Here is a 22,727-nt window from a genome sequence, read left to right on the forward strand (position 1 = left end):
TCCCCGGCGGGGGAGGCACTTGAGTACACTAGTAGGCATGGGAAATGGCCGACCTAATCCAGCGAGCTAGGGTCGGCTTAGAAGCCGAGAGGCCCTTACGCTGACCAGTGGTTAGCACAAAAAGAGAGGTGCACCGCCTAAGAGCAGCGGTGCGAGACACATAGATCCGGAGCGCCCGCACCAGATCCAGAGTATGCAACGCTTTTTCAAAGCGATGAACAGGAGCCGGACAAAAGGAAGGCAGGGAAATATCCTGGTTAAGGTGGAAAGGAGATACCACCTTAGGAAGAAAGTCCGGAGACGGACGAAGAACCACCTTGTCTTGGTGAAAAACCAAAAAAGGTGACTCCGAGGAGAGCGCAGCCAAATCAGAGACTCTCCTGAGAGAAGTTATGGCCACTAGAAAGACCACTTTCTGTGAAAGACGAGACAAAGAAACCTCCCTAAGTGTCTCAAAAGGGGGTTTCTGCAAGGCCGTGAGGACCAGATTAAGGTCCCAGGGATCCAGAGGCCGCCGGTAAGGCGGAATGATGTGAGATGCGCCCTGCATGAAGGTGCGCACCTGAGCCAGCCGGGCGATACGCCGCTGGAACAACACTGACAGAGCCGAGACCTGTACCTTGAGGGAATTGAGGGATAGTCCTAGCTGCAGACCAGACTGCAGGAAGGACAGAAGGGTCGGCAGGGCAAAAGGCCAAGGGGCGTGGCCGGAACAACGACACCAGGACAGGAAAATTCTCCAAGTCCTGTGGTAAATTTTGGCCGAGGAAGACTTCCGAGCCTGAGTCATAGTGGAGATGACTTCGGGAGGAATGCCGGAAGCAGTCAGGATCCAGGACTCAAGAGCCACGCCGTCAATCTGAGAGCTGCAGAATTCTGGCGGAAAAACGGACCTTGTGAGAGAAGGTCTGGACGGTCCGGGAGATGCCACGGCACCTCTACGGACAGACGGAGCAGGTCTGGGTACCAAGCTCGCCTGGGCCAGTCTGGAGCAATGAGTATGACCCGACGGCCCTCCATTCTGATCTTGCGCAGGACTCTGGGCAAGAGAGCTAGAGGGGGAAACACGTAGGACAGACGGAACTGGGACCAATCCTGAACCAGCGCGTCCGCTGCAAAGGCCTGAGGATCGTGGGAGCGAGCCACGTAAACCGGGCCCTTGTTGTTGTGCCGGCATGCCATTAGATCCACTTCCGGAGTTCCCCACTTGCGGCAGATCGACCGGAACACTGCCGGATGCAGAGCCCACTCGCCGTTGTCCACGGTTTGACGGCTGAGATAATCTGCCTCCCAGTTTTCTACGCCTGGGATGTAGACTGCGGATATGGTGGACTTGGAGTCCTCCGTCCACTGAAGGATGCGTTGAACCTCCAACATTGCCAGGCGGCTGCGAGTCCCGCCCTGGTGATTGATGTAGGCAACTGCTGTCGCGTTGTCTGACTGGACTCGAATGTGCTTGCCCGCCAACAGGTGGTGAAAGGCTACGAGAGCTAAGAGCACAGCTCTGATTTCCAGCACATTGATCGAGAGGGCTGATTCGGACGGAGTCCAAGTGCCCTCTGCTCGGTGGTGGAGAAATACTGCTCCCCAGCCGGATAGACTGGCATCCGTGGTGAGGATCACCCAGGACGGGGCCAGGAAGGAGCGTCCCTGAGACAGAGAGAGGGGCCGAAGCCACCACTGAAGAGAGCTCCTGGTCTGTGGCGACAGAGTCACCAACCTGTGCAAGGAAGAAGTTCGCTTGTCCCAACAGCGGAGAATGTCCAGCTGCAGAGGACGCAGATGGAACTGGGCAAAGGGAACCGCTTCCATTGACGCCACCATCTGACCCAGCACCTGCATGAGGTGCCTGATGGAATGACGGCGGGGCCTCAACAGAGAGCGCACCGCCAGATGGAGGGACTGCTGTTTGACTAAGGGCAGCTTGACAAGTGCTTGACAAGTCTCGAATTGCATCCCTAGGTACGTGAGTTCTTGGGTCGGGGTCAAAGTGGACTTGGGCAGATTGACAAGCCACCCGAATTGAACAAGAGTGGCGAGAGTGAGCGAGACACTCCGCTGACAGTCTGCGCTGGATGAAGCCTTGACAAGAAGGTCGTCCAGGTAAGGAGTCACTGCCAACCCCTGGAGGTGCAGAACCGCAACCACTGCTGCCATGACCTTGGTAAATACTCGAGGGGCCGTGGCTAACCCGAAGGGGAGAGCCACGAATTGGAAATGTTCCTCTCAGATTGCAAAACGTAGCCAACGCTGGTGTGAAACTGCAATTGGCACATGCAGATAGGCATCTCTGATGTCGATGGATGCCAGGAAATCTCCTTGGGTCATTGAGGCAATGACTGATCGCAGAGACTCCATGCGAAAGTGCCGCACCTGAACATGCTTGTTGAGAAGCTTGAGATCCAGGATGGGCCGGAAGGAACCGTCCTTTTTGGGGACTAGGAAGAGATTTCAGTAAAAACCTCTGAACCGTTCCCTGGCGGGAACCGGTACAATCACTCCGCTGGCCTGCAAGGATGCCACGGCCTGAGAGAAGGCGGCAGCCTTGGAGCAGGGGGGAGTTGACAGAAAAAATCTGTTTGGCGGGCTGGAGGAGAACTCTATCCTGTAGTCGTGGGAGATGATATCCCGCACCCACTGATCGGAGACGTGTTGAAACCACACGTCGCCAAAGTGGGAGAGCCTGCCACCGACCAAGGACGTTGCTGGCTCGGCCAGATAGTCAAGAGGAGGCTGCCTTAGTGGCAGCAGCTGCTGCGGACTTTTGTGGACGCGGCTTCTTGCGCCAGGTGGGCTTCTGGTCCTTGGCTGAGTTAGTGGACGAGGCCGAGGGCTTAGAGGACGACCAGTTGGAGGAACGAAAGGAACGAAACCTCGACTGGTTCCTGCCCTGGACAGGTTTCCTGGTTTTAGTCTGCGGCAAGGAAGTACTCTTACCGCCAGTAGCCTCCTTAATTATTTCATCCAGTTGTTCACCGAACAGCCTGGACCCAGCAAATGGGAGCCCAGCAAGGTACTTCTTTGAGGAAGCATCTGCCCTCCACTGTCGAAGCCACAAGATCCTGCGGATAGCGAGGGAATTAGCGGAGGCCACCGCAGTGCGATGAGAGGCCTCCAGCATGGCAGACATGGCGTAGGCTGAAAAGGCTGAAGCCTGGGAAGTTAAGGCAACCAATTCAGGCATAGAGTCCCTAGTGAGGGAATGCATCTCCTCTAGGGAAGCAGAGATGGCTTTGAGAGCCCACACTGCTGCAAAGGATGGGGAGAACGAGGCCCCTGCCGCCTCATAGACAGACTTAGCCAGGAGGTCAACCTGGCGGTCAGTGGGATCCTTAAGTGAGGTGCCATCAGCCACAGATACAACTGTCCGGGCTGAGAGTCTAGACACCGGAGGGTCTACCTTTGGTGAGTGAGCCCACTCCTTGACCACCTCTGGTGGAAAAGGATAACGGTCGTCAGAACCACGCTTTGGGAAGCGTTTGTCAGGACAGGCTCTGCGCTTGGACACAGTGGCTTGAAAACTGGAGTGGTTAAAGAACACACTCCTTGTTCTCTTAGGCAAGGTAAACTGGTGCTTTTCTGCCAGAGAGGGTTGCTCCTCTGATGCTGGCGGATTGAGGTCCAGTACAGAATTAATGGACGCAATCAAGTCACTCACATCTGCGTCACCCTCGGTCAGATCAATGGGGCACATGGAGGTAGCGTCCGAGCCCCCAGTAAAGATATCCTCCTCGTCCTGCGGGTCGGCTCGTGAATCGGAGCCGCGGGACGAGGAAGGAGAGGGATCCCTGCGTCTCCTCTTAGGAGGACGGGGTCTGGGAGCAGATGAAGAATCCTCTGTGAGCTCTGCAGAGCGAGCCGAAGCAGCACAGGCGCCCTGAGAAGGGGGCTGATGCCTGCTCAGCAGAGTCCGGGACAGCTGTCCCATGGAGTCGGCGAAGGACTGTGAGATAGATTTAGAAAACACTTCTACCCAAGCCGGGGGTTCAGCCACCGGGGCCGGAGCAGCCGGAGGGACCACTGGGGAGACTCCAGGCTGAGGCACCACCATGTTAGAGCAGGTATCTCAATGAGGATATGTGCTCGGTTCAGGCAGTACGAGCTTACATGCAGTGCATATTGAGTACAGCCTTGCAGCCTTGCTCCTAGTGTGAGACATGCTGCTGAGGTGGAAGCTCTGCAGTAAAGAATACACTCCTTCAGAATGACCCCCAGAGAGTGTATAAGAAAGTTCACAACCAGAGGTTGTGGCTTACCAGACCGTTTTGTGTGCCCTCCGGATTCCACAGCTCGGACCCCCAGACAGGTTGCAGAGATGCAGCAGCCAGCGCCGATCAGTGTGAGAACGCTGATAAAATGGCGCCGGAGTGAGGAGGGGGGCGGGGCCTAGCCCAAGAGCGGGAACCGGAGGGCCAAGGGGATATACAGGGGAGGGAAACATCTCCTCAGAGAGGAGTGTCCTCCCCTGAGCTGAACGGCCGGTGGGCGGCGCCGCACTGTCCCTCTGCATGACTGACATGCAGGGGCAGTGAAAACGAAACTAGGCCGCAGCCGAAGCCGGGGCCTAAATTTTACAATGCAGCCGGCACTCAGGCACCCTCGGCGCGGTTCTCTGGTGAAAACCAGAGAACCGGCCGGAAATGTCACAAATGGTACAAAACACACTCTCCCCAACATTAAAGTACAAGGGACCCCCCTGACAATAACGTCTCAATACTTAGCTTGTGAGACACAGGGCCAGGTCCCTGAGGGATGAGTGCTCCATCCGGCAGGGTCCTGAAAGGGCTGCGGATGGAGACCGGTCTCCTGCAAAGCAGTGAGAACCGTGCTGGCTCCCACTTCAAGCCAGAGCCCGAGGGATGGTGAAGGAGCGCAGCATGTAAGGGTCCAGCCTTGAAATCAACCTTAACACCGCCGACACAGTGGGGTGAGAAGGGACATGCCGGGAGTCCAGGCTTGGACCCGCTTTTCTTCAAACTCTTTAAAATGAAAATCAGATGAGAATGCATGAATGTGGATGTGTGCCTCCTGAACACAAAGCATTGAACTGGCTATATTTGGTTATGCAGGGGGTGTATATGCTAGGAGGGAGGAGCTACACTTTTTAGTGTAGTACTTTGTGTGTCCTCCGGAGGCAGAAGCTATACACCCATGGTCTGGGTCTCCCATAAGGAACGATGAAGAAAAAATTGTAACAGTATCATCGGTATAACAGCAGACTTAGAGGGGTAATCAATTCCCAAGTATTTGACATACCCACATGCCTGGAACCCTCACAAACAGTATTTGGCTCATTTAAAAAGGGAATCAGTCAGCAGATTTTTGCTATGTAAGCTGAAGAAAGCATGCTGCAAGGGTTAACACACAGAATTCAGGGCTGCCTGTCCTGTCAAAGTCTTTATTTGCCATGTTTGTTTAAGCAGCAAAACCCTTATTACAGGATTATTAGACTATGTTTACACAGGGCTTTTTTGGTAAGTTTTTTCCTGACCAAAAGATGATCTTGTGGCAGGAAATCTCCTTTGAGTCATCTGCATTTTTTGGTGCATTTTTCATGAGTTTTTTTAGTGGCGTTTTTGCTGCAGATTTTTTTTTTCTCCAAAATGGGTTTTATCAATGAAAAAACGTAGTAAATCTGCAGCAAAGAATTGACATGCTCATTCTTTAAAAACCTGACGAAAAGAAGGGAATTTTGTTTACTTACCGTAAATTCCTTTTCTTCTAGCTCCTATTGGGAGACCCAGACAATTGGGTGTATAGCTTCTGCCTCCGGAGGCCACACAAAGTACTACACTTTAAAAAGTGTAACCCCTTCCCTCTGCCTATACACCCTCCCGTGGATCACGGGCTCCTTAGTTTTGGTGCAAAAGCAGGAAGGAGAAAACTTATGAATTGGTCTAGGGTAAATTCAATCCGAAGGATGTTCGGAGAACTGAACCATGAACCAAAAGAACAATTCAACATGAACAACATGTGTACACAAAAGAACAACCAGCCCGAAGGGAACAGGGGCGGGTGCTGGGTCTCCCAATAGGAGCTAGAAGAAAAGGAATTTACGGTAAGTAAACAAAATTCCCTTCTTCTTTGTCGCTCCATTGGGAGACCCAGACAATTGGGACGTCCAAGAGCAGTCCCTGGGTGGGTAAAAGAATACCTCAATAAAAAGAGCCGAAACGGCCCTCCTCTTACAGGTGGGCAACCGCCGCCTGAAGGACTCGCCTACTTAGACTGGCGTCTGCCGAAGCATAGGTATGCACTTGATAGTGTTTCGTGAAAGTGTGCAGACTAGACCACGTCGCTGCCTGACACACCTGCTGAGCCGTAGCCCGGTGCCGCAATGCCCAGGACGCACCTACGGCTCTGGTAGAATGGGCTTTCAGCCCTGAAGGAAGCGGAAGCCCAGAAGAACGGTAGGCTTCGAGAATCGGTTCCTTGATCCACCGAGCCAAGGTTGACTTGGAAGCCTGCGAACCCTTACGCTGGCCAGCGACAAGGACAAAGAGCGCATCTGAACGACGCAGGGGCGCCGTGCGAGACACGTAGATCCGGAGTGCTCTCACCAGATCCAAAGAGAGCAAATCCTTTTCACATTGGTGAATTGGATTAGGGCAAAATGAAGGCAAGGAGATATCCTGATTGAGATGAAAAGGAGATACCACCTTAGGGAGAAATTCCGGGACTGGACGCAGAACTACCTTATCCTGGTGAAACACCAGGAAGGGGGCTTTGCATGACAGCGCTGCAAGCTCAGACACTCTCCGGAGTGATGTACCTGCCACTAGAAAGGCCACCTTTTGTGAAAGACGTGATAAAGAGACATCCCGCAGCGGCTCGAAAGGTGGTTTCTGAAGAGCCGTTAGCACCCTGTTAAGATCCCAGGGTTCCAGCGGACGCTTGTAAGGTGGGACTATGTGGCAAACTCCCTGCAGGAACGTGCGGACCTGCGGAAGTCTGGCTAGACGCTTTTGAAAAAATACGGAGAGCGCCGATACTTGGCCCTTGAGAGAACCGAGTGACAAACCCTTGTCCATTCCGGATTGAAAGAATGAAAGAAAAGTGGGTAAGGCAAACGGCCATGGAGGAAAACCGTTATCAGAGCACCAGGATAAGAAAATTTGCCAAGACCTGTAATAGATCTTGGCGGACGTTGGCTTCCTGGCCTGTCTCATGGTGGCAATGACATCCTGAGATAACCCTGAAGACGCTAGGAGCCAGGACTCAATGGCCACACAGTCAGGTTGAGGGCCACAGAATTCAGATGGAAAAATGGCCCTTGTGACAGCAAGTCTGGGCGGTCTGGAAGCGCCCACGGTTGACCCACCGTGAGATGCCACAGATCCGGGTACCACGACCGCCTCGGCCAGTCTGGAGCGACGAGAATGGCGCGACGGCAGTCGGACCTGATCTTGCGTAACACTCTGGGCAGCATCGCCAGAGGAGGAAACACATAAGGCAGTCGAAACTGCGACCAGTCCTGAACTAACACGTCCGCCGCCAGAGCTCTGTGATCTTGAGACCGTGCCATGAATGCCGGGACTTTGTTGTTGTGCCGTGACGCCATGAGATCGACGTCCGGCGTTCCCCAGCGGCGACAGATCTCTCGAAACACTTCTGGGTGCAGAGACCATTCCCCCGCATCCATGCCCTGACGACTGAGAAAATCTGCTTCCCAGTTTTCTACGCCCGGGATGTGAACTGCGGAGATGGTGGAGGCTGTGGCTTCCACCCACTGCAGAATCCGCCGGACTTCCTGGAAGGCTTGACGACTGCGAGTGCCGCCTTGGTGGTTGATGTATGCGACGGCAGTGGCGTTGTCCGACTGGATACGGATCTGCCTGCCCTCCAGCCACCGATGAAAGGCCAATAGGGCTAGATACACTGCCCTTATCTCCAGAACATTGATCTGAAGGGAAGACTCTGTCGGAGTCCAGGTTCCCTGAGCCCTGTGGTGGAGAAAAACCGCTCCCCACCCTGACAGGCTCGCGTCCGTGGTGACCACAGCCCAGGTTGGGGGTAGGAAGGATTTTCCCTGCGATAGAGAATTGGGAAGGAGCCACCACTGAAGTAACGTCTTAGTTGCAAGGTAAAGAGACGTTCCTGTCGAGGGAAGCCGACCTCCTGTCCCATTTGCGGAGAATGTCCCATTGGAGCGGCCGTAGATGGAATTGCGCGAACGGCACTGCCTCCATCGCTGCCACCATCTTCCCCAGGAAGTGCATGAGGCGCCTTAAGGGGTGTGACTGACTCCGAAGAAGTGATTGCACCCCCGCCTGCAGAGAAAGCTGTTTGTCCCGCGGTAGCTTGACTACCGCTGACTGTGTATGAAACTCCATCCCGAGGTAAGTCAGTGATTGGGTCGGTGTCAACTTGGATTTCGGGAAGTTGATGATCCACCCGAACTGCTGGAGAGTCGTCAGAGCGACGGTAAGGCTGTGTTGACACGCCACCCGAGAAGGGGCCCTGACTAGGAGATCGTCTAAGTAGGGAATCACCGAGTGGCCCTGAGAGTGTAGGACCGCCACGACGGATGCCATGACTTTGGTGAAAACCCGTGGGGCTGTCGCCAGGCCGAAAGGCAATGCCACGAACTGAAGGTGTTCGTCCCCGATGGCGAAACGCAAGAAGCGTTGATGTTCGGGTGCGATCGGCACGTGGAGATAAGCATCTTTGATGTCGATCGATGCTAGGAAGTCTCCTTGTGACATCGAGGCGATGACCGAGCGGAGAGATTCCATCCGAAACCGTCTGGTTCTCACGTGTCTGTTGAGCAGCTTGAGGTTCAGAACGGGACGGAATGATCCGTCCTTTTTTGGCACCACGAACAAGTTGGAGTAAAAGCCGCGACCACGTTCCTGAAGGGGAACAGGGGTCACAACTCCTTCTGTCTTCAGAGCGTCCACTGCCTGAAAAAGTGCGTCGGCCTGAGCAGGGGGGCGGAGAGGTTCTGAAGAAACGAGCCGCAGGACGGGAGCTGAACTCTATCCTGTAACCGTGAGACAGAATGTCTCTCACCCATCGGTCTTGAACATGTGGCCACCAGGCGTCGCCAAAGCGGGAGAGCCTGCCACCGACCGAGGATGCGGCCAGGGGAGGCCGAGAGTCATGAGGAGGCCGCCTTGGAGGCAGTGCCTCCTGCGGCCTTTTGGGGGCGTGACTTGGACCGCCACGCATAGGAGTTCCTCTGGCCTTTCTCCTGCCTGCTGGACGAAGAGGATTGGGGCTTGGCGGAGGGACGAAAGGACCGAAACCTCGATTGAATTTTCCGTTGCTGAGGTCTCTTAGGTTTGGACTGAGGTAAGGAGGAGTCCTTTCCCTTGGATTCCTTAATAATCTCATCCAATCGTTCGCCAAACAAGCGTTCGCCAGAAAACGGCAAACCAGTTAAGAACCTCTTGGAGGCCGAGTCTGCCTTCCATTCGCGCAGCCACATGGCCCTGCGGACTGCCACAGAGTTAGCGGATGCCACAGCTGTACGGCTAGCAGAGTCTAGGACTGCGTTCATGGCGTAGGAAGAAAAAGCTGACGCTTGAGAAGTCAAAGACGCAACTTGCGGAGCAGAATTACGTGTGACAGCATTAATCTCAGCCAGACAAGCTGAGATAGCTTGGAGTGCCCACACGGCTGCAAAGGCCGGGGCAAAAGACGCGCCCGTGGCCTCATAGATGGACTTCACCAGGAGCTCTATCTGCCTGTCAGTGGCATCCTTTAGCAATGAGCCATCTGCAACCGATACCACAGATCTAGCCGCCAATCTAGAGACTGGAGGATCCACCTTGGGACATTGAGCCCAACCCTTAACGACTTCAGAGGGGAAGGGGTAACGCGTGTCAGTGAGGCGCTTAGTAAAGCGCTTGTCCGGAACCGCTCTGGGCTTCTGGACAGCGTCTCTGAAGTTAGAGTGATCGAAGAACGCACTACGTGTACGTTTGGGGAACAGAAATTGGTGTTTCTCCTGCTGAGACGCCGACTCCTCCACAGTAGGAGGCGGGGGAGAAAGATCCAACACCTGGTTGATGGACGAGATAAGATCATTCACTAATGCGTCCCCCTCAGGTGTATCAAGGTTAAGGGCGACGTCAGGGTCAGAACCCTGAGCTGCGACGTCCGCCTCGTCCTCCAGAGAGTCCTCAAGCTGGGAACCCGAGCAGCGTGAAGAAGTCGGGGAAGATTCCCAGCGAGCCCGCTTAGCCTGTCTAGGACTGTGGTCCTGGCAGGAGTCCTCCGCGTGGGACCTAGGGCCCAACCTGGGAGCGCGCTGCGGCTCGGACCGAGAGGGGCCTGGAGGCGACGATCCAACAGGGGCCGGGGCCTGTGTAAGGACCGGTCTGGACTGCAAAGCTTCTAGCAGCTTGGCAGACCATTTGTCCATAGACTGAGCCATGGATTGTGAAAGTGACTCAGAGAGTTTCTCAGCAAAAGAGGCGAACTCTGTCCCTGCCGCCTGGACAGGGGGAGCAGGGGGGTCTACATGAGCCGAGGGGCCCACTAGTGACCGAGGCTCCGGCTGAGCAAGCGAAACAGGGGTCGAGCATTGCTCACAGTGAGGGTAGGTGGAACCTACAGGTAACATAGCCCCACAAGAGGTACAGGCCGCAAAAAAACCCTGTGCCTTAACAGCTTTGCTCCTTGTGGACGACATGCTGTTGTCTCCTAGGAGAATGATCACTGAGGGTATATGGGCAAAAAAGGGTATACAGCCCGACCGAACAGAAATATATATATATATATATATAAATACGTATCTATTCCGGCACCCTAGGAGGGACCAGCACCGGGTGACCGGTGTGGCTTACCGACCGCTAACAAGCGGAGTGTGTGCCTCCAGATTCCCAGCCTTAGGTCCCCCGGAGCTGCAGAGCTGTTCCTGAGAATCCTCCACCGGCAGAATGCCCAAAAAATGGCTGCCGGAGCTCTCAGGCGAGGAGTGGAGCCGTGGGCGGCGCCAGGAAAGTGCGGGAATCTGGGGTCCCCACAGTGATCAGTGAGGGGGGAGGAAACATGCAGGATGCTCCAGCCCTCACATCCGACGTCAGGTCGGCAGTCCCGCCCTTACCCCTGACTGGCAGGCCCGGGGGCGGGATTTTTGCGACTAGGCCGCGATGAAGCCGGGGACTAAATTTGAGACCGCGCCCGACAAGCAGGCACGGTCGGCGCAGAAGTCCGCCGGTCTTCTCAATTCAGCAGCTGCCGCAGCGTCCGGGAAGAAGGTGCGCTCCTGCACAGTCTCCAATGGGGACACAGAGTACCTTAGAGTTGCAGGGCCCGGTCCCTGAGGTTGAATAGACTCCGGTCCGGCAGATTCCCACAGGGGCTGCGGAGGGAGCACGGTCCCAGCAAATGGATGACCGCTCAGGATCCCACTTCTCCCAGAGCCGCTAAGGGATGGTGAAGGAGACGGCATGAGGCTCCGGCCTTTGTACCCGCAATGGGTACCTCAACCTTAACAACACCGCCGACGTAGTGGGGTGAGAAGGGAACATGCCGGGGGCCCCGTGGGGGCCCTCTTTTCTTCCAACCGACATAACTAATATGAGAATGCATGAGTGGATGTGTGCCTCCTTCCACAGAAAGCATAAAACTGAGGAGCCCGTGATCCACGGGAGGGTGTATAGGCAGAGGGGAGGGGTTACACTTTTTAAAGTGTAATACTTTGTGTGGCCTCTGGAGGCAGAAGCTATACACCCAATTGTCTGGGTCTCCCAATGGAGCGACAAAGAAATGCAGGTATTTGACAAAACAGTCAGAAAAAAGAAGGGAATTTTGTTACTTACCGTAAATTCCTTTTCTTCTAGCTCTTATTGGGAGACCCAGACGATTGGGGTATAGCTACTGCCCTCCGGAGGCCACACAAAGCACTACACTAAAAAGTGCAAGGCCCCTCCCCTTCTGGCTATACCCCCCCGTGGTATCACGGGTTCTCCAGTTTTAGTGCCAAAGCAAGAAGGAGGAAGCCAATAACTGGTTTAAACAAATTAACTCCGAATAACGTCGGAGAACTGAAAAACCGTTCAACATGAACAACATGTGTACCCGCAAACAACAAAAAAATCCCGAAGGACAACAGGGCGGGTGCTGGGTCTCCCAATAAGAGCTAGAAGAAAAGGAATTTACGGTAAGTAACAAAATTCCCTTCTTCTTCAGCGCTCTATTGGGAGACCCAGACGATTGGGACGTCCAAAAGCTGTCCCTGGGTGGGTAAAGAGATACCTCATGTTAGAGCTGCAAAACAGCCCTCCCCTACGGGGATGTCACTGCCGCCTGCAGGACTCTTCTACCTAAGCTGGCATCCGCCGAAGCATAGGTATGCACCTGATAATGTTTGGTGAAAGTGTGCAGACTCGACCAGGTAGCTGCCTGGCACACCTGTTGAGCCGAAGCCTGGTGTCGCAAAGCCCAGGACGCACCCACAGCTCTGGTTGAGTGGGCTTTCAGCCCTGAAGGAACCGGAAGCCCAGCAGAACGGTAGGCTTCCAGAATTGGTTCTTTGATCCATCGAGCCAGGGTGGCTTTAGAAGCCTGCGACCCCTTGCGCTGGCCAGCGACAAGGACAAAAAGTGCATCGGAACGGCGCATGGGCGCCGTGCGGGAAATGTAGATTCTGAGTGCTCTCACCAGATCTAGCAAACGTAAGTCCTTTTCATACCGGTGGACCGGATGAGGACAAAAGGAAGGCAAGGAGATATCCTGATTAAGATGAAACGAGGATACGACCTTAGGGAGAAACTCCGGAATGGGGCGCAGCACTACCTTGTCCTGGTGGAACACCAGGAAGGGAGCCTTGGATGACAGAGCTGCCAGCTCCGACACTCGCCGAAGCGATGTGATCGCAACAAGAAACGCCACTTTCTGTGACAGGCGAGAAAAGGAAACTTCCTTCAGAGGCTCGAAAGGCGGCTTCTGGAGAGCAACTAGTACCCTGTTCAGATCCCATGGATCTAACGGCCGTTTGTACGGGGGCACAATATGACAGACCCCCTGCAGGAACGTGCGCACCTTAGGAAGACGTGCTAGACGCTTCTGAAAAAACACGGATAGTGCCGAGACTTGCCCTTTAAGGGAGCTGAGCGACAAGCCCTTTTCTAACCCCGATTGCAGGAAAGAAAGAAAAGTGGCCAATGCAAATGGCCAGGGAGACACTCCCTGAGCGGAACACCAGGATAAGAAAATCTTCCACGTTCTGTGGTAGATCTTAGCAGAAGTCGACTTTCTAGCCTGTCTCATTGTGGCTACAACTCCTTGGGATAATCCTGCAGACGCTAGGATCCAGGACTCAATGGCCACACAGTCAGGTTCAGGGCCGCAGAATTCTGATGGAAAAACGGCCCTTGGGACAGTAAGTCTGGTCGGTCTGGAAGTGACCACGGTCGGCCGACCGTGAGATGCCACAGATCCGGATACCACGATCTCCTCGGCCAGTCTGGGGCGACGAGTATGACGCGGCTGCAATCGGATCTGATCTTGCGTAAGACTCTGGGCAAGAGTGCCAGAGGCGGGAATACGTATGGGAGCCGGAACTGCGACCAATCTTGTACTAAGGCGTCTGCCGCCAGAGCTCTTTGATCGCGCGACCTCGCCATAAATGCCGGGACCTTGTTGTTGTGCCGGGACGCCATTAGGTCGACGTCCGGCACTCCCCAGCGGCGACAGATTTCCTGAAACGCGTCCGGGTGAAGGGACCATTCCCCTGCGTCCATGCCCTGGCGACTGAGGAAGTCTGCTTCCCAGTTTTCGACGCCTGGGATGTGAACCGCGGATATGGTGGATGCTGTGTCTTCCACCCACATTAGAATGCGCCGGACTTCTTGGAAGGCTTGCCGACTGCGCGTCCCTCCTTGGTGGTTGATGTATGCCACCGCTGTGGAGTTGTCCGACTGGATTCGGATCTGCTTTCCTTCCAGCCACTGTTGGAAGGCTAGTAGGGCAAGATACACTGCCCTGATTTCCAGAACATTGATCTGAAGGGTGGACTCCTGCGGAGTCCACGTTCCCTGAGCCCTGTGGTGGAGAAAAACTGCTCCCCACCCTGACAGACTCGCATCTGTCGTGACCACTGCCCAGGACGGGGGCAGGAAGGATCTTCCCTGAGACAATGAGGTGGGAAGGAGCCACCATTGTAGAGAGTCCTTGGCCGTCTGGGAGAGGGAGACTTTCCTGTCTAGTGACGTTGACTTTCCGTCCCATTGGCGGAGAATGTCCCATTGAAGTGGGCGCAGATGAAACTGCGCAAAGGGAACTGCTTCCATGGCTGCCACCATCTTCCCTAGGAAGTGCATGAGGCGCCGCAAGGGGTGCGACTGACCCTGAAGGAGAGATTGCACCCCTGTTTGAAGTGATCGCTGTTTGTTCAGCGGAAGCTTCACTATCGCTGCTAGAGTATGGAACTCCATGCCAAGATACGTGAGTGATTGGGTCGGTGACAGGATCGACTTTGGAAAGTTGATGATCCATCCGAAAGACTGTAGAGTCTCCAGCGTAGCATTCAGGCTGAGTTGGCATGCCTCTTGAGAGGGTGCCTTGACCAGTAGATCGTCTAGGTAAGGGATCACCGAGTGTCCCTGAGAGTGCAAGACTGCTACCACTGCCGCCATGACCGTGGTGAAGACCCGTGGGGCTGTCGCCAGACCGAATGGCAGAGCTACGAACTGAAGATGGTCGTCTCCTATCACAAAACGTAGAAAACGTTGATGTTCTGTAGCAATTGGCACGTGGAGATAAGCATCTTTGATGTCTATTGAGGCAAGGAAGTCTCCTCGAGACATTGAGGCAATGACAGATCGTAGGGTTTCCATCCGGAACCGCCTGGCGTGCACATGTTTGTTGAGCAGTTTTAGGTCCAGAACAGGACGGAATGAGCCGTCCTTTTTTGGAACCACAAAGAGATTGGAGTAAAACCCTCGACCCTGTTCCTGAGGAGGGACAGGGATCACTACTCCTTCCGCTCTTAGGGAGTCCACCGCCTGCAGCAGGGCATCTGCTCGGTCTGGATGTGGGGAGGTTCTGAAGAACCGAGCTGGAGGACGAGAACTGAACTCGATTCTGTACCCGCGAGACAAAATGTTTGTCACCCACCGGTCTTTGACCTGTGACATCCAAATGTCGGAAAAGCGGGAGAGCCTGCCCCCGACCGGAGATGCGGGGGGGGGGGGGGGCTGGAAGTCATGAGGTAGCCGCTTTAGAAGCGGTTCCTCCATTTGCTTTCTTGGGGCGTGCGTGAGCCCGCCAGGAATCTGAGACTCTTTGCGTCCTCTGAGTCCCTTTGGACGAGGAGAATTGTGTCTTGCCCGCACCTCGAAAGGACTGAAACCTCTGCTGCCATTTTTTCTGCTGAGGTTTGCTTGATCTGGGCTGGGGTAAGGAAGAGTCTTTACCCTTGGACTGTTTAATGATGTCAGCCAATGGCTCGCCAAACAGTCTATCTCTAGATAAAGGCAAGCTGGTTAAACATTTTTTGGAACCAGCATCTGCTTTCCAGTCCTTTAACCACAAGGCTCTGCGCAAAACTACCGAATTGGCGGACGCCATTGAGGTGCGGCTGGTAGATTCTAGGACCGCATTAATAGCGTAAGACGCAAACGCAGACATCTGCGAGGTAAGGGACGCCACTTGCGGCACCGCTGGATGTATGATAGCATCCACTTTTGCTAAACCAGCTGAAATAGCTTGGAGTGCCCATACGGCTGCGAATGCTGGAGCAAACGACGCGCCGATAGCCTCATAGACAGATTTTAACCAAAGGTCCATCTGTCTGTCATTGGCATCCTTAAGTGAAGCGCCATCCTCCACTGCAACTATGGATCTAGCTGCAAGTTTGGAAATCGGGGGGTCTACTTTTGGACACTGGGTCCAGCGCTTGACCACATCAGGGGGGGAAAGGAAAACGTGTATCCTTAGAACGTTTAGAGAAACGCCTTTCTGGATGAGCGTCGTGTTTCTGGATTGACTCTCTGAAGTCAGAGTGATCCAAGAAAGCACTCAATTTACGCTTGGGATAGGAAACGAAACTTCTCCTGCTCTGCAGCTGCCTCCTCTGCAGAAGGAGCTGGGGGAGAAATATCCAACAGTCTATTGATGGCTGAGATAAGCTCGTTTACCATGGCGTCCCCATCCGGGGTATCCAGATTGAGAGGGGTTCCAGGATAAGACTCCTGATCACTCTCTTCAGACGCATCACAGGGCGACTGATTGCGCTGAGACCCTGAGCAGTGTGATGACGTTGAGGGTCTTTCCCAGCGAGCTCGCTTAGGGTGGCTGGGGCTATCATCTGAGTCATAATACTCAGCCTGGGAAGCCGGGGACCCCCTTGCAGTCTGGAATAATTCCAACTGAGGGGGATTAGAGGACAGAGACCTCGCCGTGTCCATAGACTGAGCCCCAGTCATGGATTGCAAAGTTTCAAGGATTTTTGCCATAGTCACAGACATTCCGTCAGCAAAAACTGCAAAGTCTGTCCCTGACACCGGGGCAGGACTTACAAGCGTCTCAGCCTGGGTCACTACCTCTCCGGACTCCGGCTGGCGAAGCAGCACCGGATCTGAGCATTGCACACAATGGGGGTCTTTGGAACCTGCTGGTAGAGCAGCCCCACATGCAGCACACGCAGTGTACACAGCCCTTGCCTTGGCAGCCTTGCGTTTTGTGGATGACATGTTGCTGCCTCCTCAGAGCTATCTGGGGTATCCAGCCAGGAAGCGACCTCACAGTGCAAGAAATAAATAAATATATATATCTGGTGACACAATACACCAATACACACTGAGGCACTAGAGGGGCCAGCTGAAATGCCGCTTACCGCCCGCTTAAGAGCGGGTGTGTGGTCTCCAAAAGCCCCCTAGTCCAGGTCTCCCAGAGCCTTGCGTCCTTCCTCTAGCCAGACTGCATGTAATGGCTGCCGGCGTCCTGGGAGAGGAGGGGGGGCGGGCCCTGGGCGTTCCTGACTAAGAGCGGGAAGCCTGCTTCCCTCTGTGCCTAGTGAGAGGGCTGGAGCATGTAAATCAGGCTCCAGCCCTCGTCGCTGCTGCGAAACAGCGTCTCTCCCCTACCCTGATTGACAGGGTGGGGGCGGGAACGAAGCGGAGCTAGGCCGCAAAAGCCGGGGACTGGATTTATAAACGCCGCCGCCGTAAAAGCGCGGTCGGCGTGTCCCCGGCGCACTACAAGTCACAGCAGCGCCGCCCGGTCCAGTGGGGGTCGGCGCTGCGTTCCCACAACACAAAGTCCCCCAGTAAACTGCAGGAACACCAACTCAATCGTTACGGTCCCCGGCGCACTACAACACCCAGCCAGCCCGGAGTGTGTCTGTGCCTGCCGGGGACACAGAGTACCTGTATGATGCAGGGCCATGTCCCTGAATGTACTCCTGCTCCATATCCATCAGGTTCAACTGGGTCTGTGGACGGAGCCCGGCGTCAGAGCTTAGAGGCCGGCAGGATCCCACTTCCACAGAGCCCTACAAGGGGATGTGGAAGGAAAACAGCATGTGGGGCTCCAGCCTCTGTACCAGCAATAGGTACCTCAACCTTACAACACCATCCACGGGTGAGAAGGGAGCATGCTGGGGGCCCTATATGGGCCCTCTTTTCTTCCATCCGAAATAGTCAGCAGCTACTGCTGACTAAAATCTGTGGAGCTATGCGTGGATGTCTGACCTCCTTCGCACAAAGCTTGAAAACTGGAGAACCCGTGATACCACGGGGGGGTATAGCCAGAAGGGGAGGGGCCTTGCACTTTTTAGTGTAGTGCTTTGTGTGGCCTCCGGAGGGCAGTAGCTATACCCCAATCGTCTGGGTCTCCCAATAGAGCGCTGAAGAAAAAAACTTGGCGTGTGTGTGTGTGTGTGTGTGTGTGTGTGTGTGTGTGTGTGTGTGTGTGTGTGTGTGTGTGTGTGTGTGTGTGTGTGTGTGTGTGTGTGTGTACGTACGTATATATGAGATTCCAGAAATCTCAGACTTTGCTGGGACTGTAAAAAGCAGCTTTTTTTTTTAGCATGGATTTGCATAGAACCAAGGCAAATCTGCAGCTAAAAGAACACAGCAAACACTTACCAATAAAAGCCCTGTGTCAACATACCCTTAGGCTCTGTGCCCACGTTGTGTATTTGCGTGCAGTTACGCTGCGTATTGCACTGCAGCATAACTGCATGCGTCCTGCGTCCCCAGCACAGTCTATGAAGATTTTGCATAATCCATGCCAACGTTGCGTTTTAGAACGCAGCGATTTGCATGCTGCCAAATCGCTGCATTCTAAAAAGCAACATGTCACTTCTTTCGTGCGCTTTGCATGCTGTCTCCATTCTGTCTATAGGGAGAGGCAGCATCCAGAGCGCACGAATTCTGCAGTCACCAAAGTTTCAGAAGGGAGCTTTTCAGCTGCGCTCTGAAGCGGACATGCAGTGACTTTACGCTGCGGTGCAGAGCGCACACACGTGGGCACATGGCCTTAGCTGCTTTCACAATGCACTCTGGCTTTGGCTTATTTTAGCTTTATTGTTCTCAATCAGTCATGAATACACAGTATAAAAAAAAACATACAAAACACCAAGTTTTCCAATGACCTTACCGGAATTCCCCACTAACGTACTTATCACGATCCTTAAACATTAGAATTGAGGTTTTATAAATTTTAATGGCTCGGCTTTCTCCATTGGAGGTGCTAGCATGGTAGACATTTGCCTAAAAGGACAGTCAAGCAAGTAGAATACATTAACAATGTTATATTACTATAGATTATAGCAAACACGCTGTAATAACTGCAGCTGTTTAATAAGACAAGACGACCATTTTAACCCCTTCAGCCCCCGGGCACTTTCCGTTTTTGCGTTTTTGTTTTTTGCTCCCCTTTTTCCGAGAGCCGTAACTTTTTTATTTTTCCGTCAATCTTGCCATATGAGGGCTTGTTTTTTGCGGGACGAGTTGTACTTTTAAATGAAACCATTAGTTTTACCATATGGTGTACTGGAAAACAGAAAAAAAAATTCCAAGTGTGGAAAAACTGCAAAACAAAGTGTGATGGCACAATAGTTTTTGGGATGTTTTATTCATGTTGTTCACTATATGGTAAAGGGTGATGTGTCGCTGTGATGCCTGAGGTCGGTGCGAGTTTGTAGACACGAAACATGTATAGGTTTACTTGTATCTAAGGGGTTAAAAAAATTCACAAGCTTGTCCAATAAGAAGGGAATTTTGTTTACTTACCGTAAATTCCTTTTCTTCTAGCTCCTATTGGGAGACCCAGACAATTGGGTGTATAGCTTCTGCCTCCGGAGGCCACACAAAGTATTACACTTTAAAAAGTGTAACCCCTCCCCTCTGCCTATGCACCCTCCCGTGCATCACGGGCTCCTCAGTTTTGGTGCAAAAGCAGGAAGGAAGAAACTTATAAATTGGTCTAAGGCAAATTCAATCCGAAGGATGTTCGGAGAACTGAACCATGAACCAAAAGAACAATTCAACATGAACAACATGTGTACACAAAAGAACAACAGCCCGAAGGGAACAGGGGCGGGTGCTGGGTCTCCCAATAGGAGCTAGAAGAAAAGGAATTTACGGTAAGTAAACAAAATTCCCTTCTTTGTCGCTCCATTGGGAGACCCAGACAATTGGGACGTCCAAAAGCAGTCCCTGGGTGGGTAAAAGAATACCTCAATAAAAAGGGCCGAAAAAACGGCCCCCTCTTACAGGTGGGCAACCGCCGCCTGAAGGACTCGCCTACCTAGGCTGGCATCTGCCGAAGCATAGGCATGCACCTGATAGTGTTTCGTGAAAGTGTGCAGACTCGACCAGGTAGCCGCCTGACACACCTGCTGAGCCGTAGCCTGGTGCCGCAATGCCCAGAATGCACCCAAGGCTCTGGTAGAATGGGCTTTCAGCCCTGAAGGAATCGGAAGCCCAGAAGAACGGTAGGCTTCAAGAATCGGTTCCTTGATCCACCGAGCCAAGGTTGACTTGGAAGCCTGCGACCCCTTGCGCTGGCCAGCGACAAGGACAAAGAGCGCATCAGAACGGCGCAGGGGCGCCGTGCGAGAAATGTAGAGCCGGAGTGCTCTCACTAGATCTAACAAGTGCAAATCCTTTTCACATTGGTGAACTGGATGAGGGCAAAAAGAAGGTAAGGAGATATCCTGATTGAGATGAAAAGGGGATACCACCTTAGGGAGAAATTCCGGGACCGGACGCAGAACCACCTTATCCTGGTGAAAAACCAGGAAGGGGGCTTTGCATGACAGTGCTGCCAACTCCGACACTCTACGGAGCGATGTGACTGCCACTAGAAAAACCACCTTCTGCGAAAGACGTGATAGGGAGACATCCCGCAGTGGCTCGAAAGGTGGTTTCTGAAGAGCCTTTAGCACTCTGTTAAGATCCCATGGTTCCAGCGGCCTCTTGTAAGGTGGGACTATGTGGCAAACTCCCTGCAGGAACGTGCGGACCTGCGGAAGCCTGGCTAGACGCTTTTGAAAAAACACGGAAAGCGCCGATACTTGTCCCTTGAGAGAGCCGAGAGACAAACCCTTGTCCATTCCGGATTGAAGGAAAGAAAGAAAAGTGGGCAAGGCAAACGGCCAGGGGGTAAAACCCTGATCAGAGCACCAGGATAAGAAGATCCTCCAAGTCCTGTGATAGATCTTGGCGGACGTTGGTTTCCTGGCCTGTCTCATAGTGGCAATGACATCTTGAGATAACCCTGAGGACGCTAGGAGCCAGGACTCAATGGCCACACAGTCAGGTTGAGGGCCGCAGAATTCAGATGGAAAAATGGCCCTTGAGACAGCAAGTCTGGTCGGTCTGGGAGTGCCCACGGTTGACCCACTGTGAGGTGCCACAGATCCGGGTACCACGACCTCCTCGGCCAGTCTGGAGCGACGAGGATGGCGCGGCGGCAGTCGGACCTGATCTTGCGTAACACTCTGGGCAGCAGTGCCAGAGGAGGAAATACATAAGGCAGTCGAAACTGCGACCAATCCTGAACTAATGCGTCCGCCGCCAGAGCTCTGTGATCTTGAGACCGTGCCATGAATGCCGGGACTTTGTTGTTGTGCCGAGACGCCATGAGGTCGACGTCCGGCGTTCCCCAGCGGCAACAGATCTCTTGAAACACGTCCGGGTGAAGAGACCATTCCCCTGCGTCCATGCCCTGGCGACTGAGAAAGTCTGCTTCCCAGTTTTCTACGCCCGGGATGTGAACTGCGGAGATGGTGGAGGCTGTGGCCTCCGCCCACAGCAGAATCCGCCGAACTTCTTGGAAGGCTTGACGACTGCGTGTGCCGCCCTGGTGGTTGATGTACGCGACCGCCGTGGCGTTGTCCGACTGTATGCGGATCTGCCTGCCCTCCAGCCACCGATGGAACGCCTTTAGGGCTAGATACACTGCCCTTATCTCCAGAACATTGATCTGAAGGGAGGACTCTGTCGGAGTCCAGGTTCCCTGAGCCCTGTGGTGGAGAAAAAACGCTCCCCACCCTGACAGACTCGCGTCCGTCGTGACCACAGCCCAGGATGGGGGCAGGAAGGATTTTCCCCTCGACAAAGAAGTGGGAAGAAGCCACCACTGAAGAGAGGTTTTGGTTGCCAGTGAAAGAGATACGTTCCTGTCTAGGGACGTCGACCTCCTGTCCCATTTGCGGAGAATGTCCCATTGAAGTGGACGCAGATGAAACTGCGCAAAGGGAACTGCCTCCATTGCTGCCACCATCTTCCCTAGGAAGTGCATGAGGCGCCGCAAGGGGTGTGACTGGGCCCGTAGAAGAGAGTGCACCCCTGTCTGCAGCGAACGCTGTTTGTCCAGCGGAAGCTTGACTATCGCTGAGAGAGTATGAAACTCCATCCCGAGGTAAGTCAGTGATTGGGTCGGTATCAATTTTGACTTTGGGAAATTGATGATCCACCCGAACCTCTGGAGAGTCTCCAGAGCAATGGTCAGGCTGTGTTGGCATGCCACCCGGGAGGGAGCCTTGACTAGGAGATCGTCTAAGTAAGGGATCACCGAGTGGCCCTGAGAGTGTAGGACCGCCACCACGGATGCCATGACCTTGGTGAAGACCCGTGGGGCTGTCGCCAGGCCGAAAGGCAGTGCCACAAACTGAAGGTGTTCGTCCCCTATGGCGAAATGCAGGAAGCGTTGATGCTCCGGTGCAATCGGCACATGGAGATAAGCATCCCTGATGTCGATTGATGCTAGGAAGTCTCCTTGGGACATCGAAGCGATGACAGAGCGGAGAGATTCCATCCGAAATCGTCTGGTTCTCACGTGTCTGTTGAGCAGTTTGAGGTCCAGAACAGGACGGAATGATCCGTCCTTTTTTGGCACCACGAACAAGTTGGAGTAAAAACCGCGACCACGTTCTTGAAGGGGAACGGGGATCACAACTCCTTCTGTCTTCAGAGTGTTCACCGCCTGAAAAAGTGCATCGGCTCGCTCGGGGGGCGGGGATGTTCTGAAGAAACGAGTCGGAGGACGAGAGCTGAGCTCTATCCTGTAACCGTGAGACAGAATGTCTCTCACCCATCGGTCTTGGACATGTGGCCACCAGGCGTCGCAAAAGCGGGAGAGCCTGCCACAGACCGAGGATGCGGTTTGGGGAGGCCGAAAGTCATGAGGAGGCCGCCTTGGAGACGGTGCCTCCGGCGGTCTTTGGAGGACGTGACTTAGACCGCCATGCATCAGAGTTCCTCTGGCCCTTCTGTGGCCTGTTGGACGTGGATGATTGGGACCTGGCTGAGGGCCGAAAGGAC

The 22,727-nt window shown here is 53.9% G+C and overlaps 1 protein-coding gene across 1 annotated transcript in view; it reads right to left on the bottom strand.

Annotated features, from left to right (window-relative positions):
• The window catches only part of RIOK1 (RIO kinase 1), a 108,505-nt gene that overhangs the window by 64,971 nt on the left and 20,807 nt on the right, over positions 1-22,727 (bottom strand). Inside the window, exon 7 of the mRNA XM_075316462.1 lies at positions 18,556-18,668. Coding sequence (XP_075172577.1) covers positions 18,556-18,668 — 113 coding nt within the window. The remainder of the gene's footprint in view (positions 1-18,555; positions 18,669-22,727) is intronic.

The sequence above is a fragment of the Anomaloglossus baeobatrachus genome, chromosome 6 (assembly GCF_048569485.1).
Source record: "Anomaloglossus baeobatrachus isolate aAnoBae1 chromosome 6, aAnoBae1.hap1, whole genome shotgun sequence".
NCBI classification, from domain to species: domain Eukaryota; kingdom Metazoa; phylum Chordata; class Amphibia; order Anura; family Aromobatidae; genus Anomaloglossus; species Anomaloglossus baeobatrachus.